The 6,103-nt window shown below is 41.6% G+C and overlaps 1 protein-coding gene across 1 annotated transcript; it reads right to left on the minus strand.

The window, feature by feature from the left end:
* Nucleotides 1-140: 140 nt before the first annotated feature.
* On the minus strand, nt 141-2,874 carry LOC131893441 (uncharacterized). Its single transcript, XM_059243474.1, has 2 exons — nt 1,405-2,874; nt 141-1,343 (listed from the first exon to the last, which is right to left on the minus strand). Exons 1-2 carry the CDS (start codon nt 1,768-1,770, stop codon nt 282-284), a joined length of 1,428 nt encoding a protein of 475 aa, XP_059099457.1. The 5' UTR covers nt 1,771-2,874; the 3' UTR covers nt 141-281.
* Nucleotides 2,875-6,103: the final 3,229 nt, after the last annotated feature.

Genomic DNA, 6,103 nt, shown 5'->3' on the forward strand with positions numbered 1-6,103 from the left:
ATGATAAAATTCCGACATTATTTAATCATGATCAAAGTGTTCCTGAAATAAATCTATCTATCTATCTATCTATCTATCTCTGCATTCCTTAACAAAAAGCTTGTTGCACAATGAACAAAAGAAATATCGAGTCACATTAATTTGACATCAAATAAGTGGTTTTAATGACTTCATCGCATGAATCATCGGACTAGTCGGAACAATTTGACAACATTGGTCGTAAACAAATCACAACTCCATAAGTCATAACTTACAAAAGCTTTCATATAATCACGGACGTTTCACGCCATCATCGTTTCCATTCTCATCAATCCCGGCAAGAACTTTTGGATCAAATAAATCACTACTAGGACAAAGCAAATCGGAAACATGGCCTTCACCCAAGACACTTCGTTTTCAACATTGGCATTGGGTTGGATATCTTGTCGGGCGGAGCCCACGCGACCAAGCCGTAGCTCGTAAGGAGGGCTTGCCGGAGGCGTTAATGCTTGAGCACTTTCCAATCTGAGACCAATGGGCAACTGGGGCTGTTTGTGTCCATCCCCGCAAATTCTGTCACGACAACTTAGTAGATCAGCCACTACGTTCTTATTAAAATCGTTACACGTTTGGCAGGAGTTGAATTTGCCGTATGTGAGAGGAATGTCCTCTTTTTCGTCTCTTGATTGTAAAACCAAATGAAGTCGGGAGGACGAAGACGTTTCATCGGTGAGCTCGTGTTTGATTAATTCGATTTGTTTTGGGATAGTGACCTCAATCAACACCTTATGATGAATGATAATAGGCTTGGGAGGTTGTTTCAACAATTCGGTCAAGCGTTGATTTTCTCCGCTTCCATCCATGATAACCAATGCCGCATCCACGGCATCTAGTTTGGTGACTAACATGATGAACATTTTTCCATCCTGATGATTGCAAAACGGGTCGTGTGGCAAACACATTTTGATCTCCATACTACCCGTTGAGGAATGCTTTTGGTTGAGAATGATCGGCGAGTATCCTACCACACATGGACGTTGGACATCTTCAAATTTGATCTGGAAACGTAAGCGCACTTCGTGCAAGGTGAACCTCCCGCTTCGTTTAAATTCGTGCTCCAGGATTGTAGCTCGATGACTAAATTCTTGCGAATCGTCAATGCTTTGTAGAACCCGCTTGATGTTGACCCTATCACTACCTTTCCCATTTTGCAGTGGAATCATGATGGTCACCGGGAAAATGATCGAATCAAAGAGGAGAATGGAATTACTTCCCACCAAGGTATCCCCATAATAAATTTCACCCGAGTTGGTCTGCTTCAGTTGGATTCGCCACATGTCGGCCAAGACCTTGGTCTCGCAGTCCTGAAATAAGAATTATGTACAACCAACCAAGCTATCGATTACGATTACACCCATGAGTCACCTCTGTGGAATCCGGACTATGACCTCCGGCAGATCCATTAGATGTTCTTCGCCGTTTCTGGCCTCGCTTCATCTTGGAGACCAGCAGCAAGTTAGGCTGAAAATTCAAAGGCTCGCCATCCACGAGCGATTCATTCGTGCTGGTGGGTGCGCAACTGATCATGATGGTGCCTTCACCCCTCGGGAAAGCGACTTTACCTTGTAGATAGCCGCCTTTCTTGTCTTTCAATTCTGATTCATGCCGAAAGAGTTGCTTCTTGGAGAAGTCTTCCGACACCTGAACCATGGGGTCCATCTCGAGGATGGACGAAGAGTCACAATCGTCACAACCCATCAGCAGATTCTCCAAGTCGAAGTCTTCGTACATGACTTGTCTTTTATCGACATGGGTACGACTAAGCACAGTGTTTGGCACTGGATTAAGACAAGCTAAAATAACACAACTTGTTAAAGAGAATGTACGAATACACTGACAGAGCGTTGGAGAGACCAGTCGCAAATTACTTCTCACTGCCCTCACTCATTGAGTACTCCATGCCTCACTACACTCATGCCTGGGGATGACTAACGTGACAGGATTGAATGCAGGCTGGGCAGTTTTTTTTTTCTTCAGCCAGCGGTGCTAGCTGGTGCAAAAACGATGCTAAAAAATGCTAATTGGGATTCGAAATTGCAAGAATAATGCTTCTTTTACGAAACACAAATTCTTCATGGTGCTCATAAAGGATTCCGGTTTCAAGATTCAATTATGTTTCGCACTAATTTTTCGCTCAATATTTTTTCGCTCAAAAATTCGACTAATTTTGAACCCTGACATGAAGGGGGCAACGAAAAGTGACAAAAGTTTTATTTGAGCAAAAATTATACTTTTGAGGATTGTTGTGTGCATCATACTTCAAATGGAGTGGTGGCAAGAGCTGCATAATAATCATAATAGAGCTCACTTGTTTTCTTTCTGTCTGCCTCTTCTGTTTCTTCATACTATCTTTGAAACTTGTGATTTGGTTTGCCTCTAATGTCTGAGGGAAATACTTTTTAGAAAACACTGATTCAACCAAAATATTTATGTTTACTTAAAGAATACAATGAAATTAACCCATACTTACATTTACTTAAAGATTGTGACTTAGTCCTTATGCATGCACTGGCCATTTTAATCAATTTCTTGATTGGTGTTAACCAACCCATAATTGGAGGCAATCCTTTTATGTCCCAAAAGTCTGGATACAAACAGAAATTTGGCTTAATCTCCTTTTAAATTGAGAAGAAACTAGACTAAACCAATTTGCTTGCCTAATGCGGGAATCACTTTTTGGTTGCAGCATATCAATTTCATGGAAAGGCAAATGGGTCCAACGAAAGCACATTGCTAACACTGCCAAGTTTAGCTCCCTTGTGAGATTTTGTTTTCTCTTCTATTTTTAGGCGTTTTTCAGTGAAATAATGCTAGGAACATAAGTCCAGCAGCTGCAAGTAAAGAACATAGCCCATGGCACTCTTTTGCAAGTAGAATTAAGAAAAAAATGGAAACGTGGGGGGAAGCCTTCACACATTCCAAGTCCCCATATGCACCCAGCTTATCACATCATAATCCTTAAGCACCAACATCTTGACATCCCCCGTTTCCGTTTTAATCTCATCTCCAGCTTGTTACATCCCCATCCTTGACACACTGCCGTCATCAACTCATGGCTGGTCCTTAATATTCAAAATCAAAATTCCTACTCTAGTTGAAATATTTTTTACCAAACGTGGGCCGATTTGGATGCAAAAACTTTTCCAAGCTTGAGTGCATACTGATAGTTTTTGGATTACGCTTGATGTGTGATACATTTCTTCTATGGTGTTCATTATTTGTGCTATAGCATTGCATAAAGTCCCGTGAGGGCATATAACCTAGGCCATTCAACTTTGGGACTGTTTAAATTGTTTTGCTTGCAAAACTCATGGCTTGGGCTTCCACGGTTTTCTAGGAGCACATTTCACATCCTTGTGAAGTTCAGAGGAGTCTCATTTAACTCTTCTCGCCTCTTCTGGCATGTTTTCCTTGATTACGTCATATTTGTCAAACTACACATGGAGTGCATGCACTACGTCATATCATACAGTACGTCATACTTATTTCCCTTATCAATTTCAGAAACCTCTGGCTATGAGTGAAATTGTCCGTTTTGCTGATCGCAGATTCTAGAAGAAGTTGAGAACTTCAGCGTGTTGTATAGGTACGTATTTGCTAGGCAACATAGAATCAATGATTTTGCAATGGTACATAAATTTTATGCCGGATCAACCCAAGGCCTTTTGATTGATGGTTTTGAAGTAAGGTTTAGGGAAAGACAGTCTGAAGGATGATATTGATTCACAAAGGGAACTGCTGATTGTTGATGAGAAAATAAAGAGTTGGACAATTTCCCTCAGAACTTTTTTATTCAAAGCAAAGGACGAGAGGTTGCCTCAATTCAATCCTGTTGTTTCGTATTTTTTTGTTTCATGTTTTCAGGATATTTGGGTCTATTTGGGGGATGTATTTGATATATATTTGGGGAGGTGGCCATCTGTTTCCCCCAACGGCAAACTCCCACTGTAGTTTTCCGCCAGTCAATCTCCCCCACAGTGAACTCCCCCAACAGCAAACTCCCCAAGGAGTGAACTCCCCCACAGTGAACTCCCCCACAGTGAAATCCCCCAACATGAAAATCCCCAAGGAGTGAACTCCTCCCACAGTGAACTCCCCACAGTGAACTCCCCCACAGTGAACTCCCCACAGTGAACTCCCCCACAGTGAACTCCCCCACAGTGAACTCCCCCACAGTGAACTCCCCCACAGTGATCTCCCCCCAGTAGTGATCTCCCCCACAGTGAACCCCCCATAGTGAACCCCGTTATCATGGGCTCATTGCTTTGTTTTCACTGGGTTTTGATTAAGTAAAAGATAGGCTTTTCATTATGAATTGGATTAGATTCCAAATTTAGGTAGCCCAGTTTGTATATTTACTAGTAAGACAGTAGTAAGGCACTCTTAGTGTCTCAATGAAAAAAATATTTGACCATAACACATACCTGACTCCCAAAAACAAATTCCCTACATGCAAGGAATGTGAACTTCACCAAATGATTATTAGTTCCGTGTTTGTAGAACTGATACTAACCTAATAAACCAAGGAAGTTTTATACAACCAAAATTACATTTTAAATACAATCACTGGGGGAGATCACTCTGGGGGAGTTCACTGTGGGAGAGATCACTGTGGGGGAGTTCACTATGGTGGAGTTCACTATGGTGGAGTTCACTGTGGTGGAGTTCACTGTGGGGGAGTTCACTGTGGGGGAGTTCACTGTGGGGGAGTTCACTGTGGGGGAGTTCACTGTGGAGGAGTTCACTCCTTTGGGAGTTTCATGTTGGGGGATTTCACTGTGGGGGAGTTCACTGTGGGGGAGTTCATTCCTTGGGGAGTTTGCTGTTGGGGGAGTTCACTGTGGGGGAGATTGACTGGCGGAAAACTACAATGGGAGTTTGCCGTTGGGGGAAACAGATGGCAACCATTTGGGGATATTCTAGAACTTGCAAGCATCGAAAAAAAGTTAGTATTAAGGGTGACTACTTGAATTTCTGCCCCGTTCATCATTAGCCTCCAATGAAATCTTTGAATTTGTTTTAACAAAGGTGTTTTTGTTTATTAGATGGAAGATATCCCAATCAAAGAGCCCTAACGAAACACATCATGAGGACAATCTTGATGTTTTGAAATTTTGGTAGCTGTCAAGCTTACTGAACATAAGAAGTTTGCAGACATTGGGCTGAAATTTGTGTACTGAACAGAAGGCGCCTTCCCTCTGGCACTTGATAACTAGAGTCTCTAGCCCCAACCAGGAAGCAAATAGATTGCTAAATACAGGGCCTGAATGACGCGTTATTACTTTTTGAGTAACCCTACAAGTAACACGTTACTTCTCTGCAAAAGTAAAGGCATCGGTAACCGAACGTTTTTTAGCTCTCCTGATACTATTACTTTCTTCTTTTTTAAACGAGGAAAAGAAAAAAATGTCTAAAGTTTCCTCTCAGATTTTTTAATAGCTTCGTGTCGAAAACAATGGCTTATTTGCTTTGCTACTGATGGGATGAAATAAATAGTCTCGGGAGGGTGTGAGTAGGGTAATCGGTTTACATTTTTTATGACGCATGATATTACCAGTTGACTCAAAATGTAACCCTGATTTGCCTCTCGTCAAACCAGTGCAATACTTGCCTTATTTTAACTTTTAAACCATGAAAACAAAGATGAAAATATTAAGTAAAAGTGGAAAACGATTAAAACCAAACAACCGCTAATTCTCGCACCCTTGCATCCCTCCCTTTCAAACCTCTTTATTGCGAGATGCAAGTCTCATGGGATATACGTAGATTGTAAATACAGTTTTTTATTCTTGGGGTCCATTCTGGGTTGGAGGGTCGCCATTCGAGACGAATATCCACTAGATGAGCAAGGTTTAGTTTAGGGTGGGTGGGAGGCCTGGGATCGAACCCATGAACCTCAGTATTGCAGTATATTCGTCCTTTGTTTCACGTCATATTTTCTAAAGATTAAAATATCGCCTAAAAAGTTTTCTTGCAGTATTATGCCGGTTTTTCCTGTAAATGTAACGGTATTGGTAACGGTAACAACTTACTTTTTCTAAAAAGTAATGGTAGCGTTAACGCG

The sequence above is a fragment of the Tigriopus californicus genome, chromosome 2 (assembly GCF_007210705.1).
Source record: "Tigriopus californicus strain San Diego chromosome 2, Tcal_SD_v2.1, whole genome shotgun sequence".
Classification (NCBI taxonomy): domain Eukaryota; kingdom Metazoa; phylum Arthropoda; class Copepoda; order Harpacticoida; family Harpacticidae; genus Tigriopus; species Tigriopus californicus.

Excerpts from the sequence above, each read along its gene's own strand:
- LOC131893441 (XM_059243474.1), bottom strand. The coding sequence starts at position 1,770 with ATGTACGAAGACTTCGACTTGGAGAATCTGCTGATGGGTTGTGACGAT. Across the intron at positions 1,344-1,404 it reads ATAGTCCGGATTCCACAGAG|GACTGCGAGACCAAGGTCTT; the intron begins GTGACTCATGGG and ends TTCTTATTTCAG.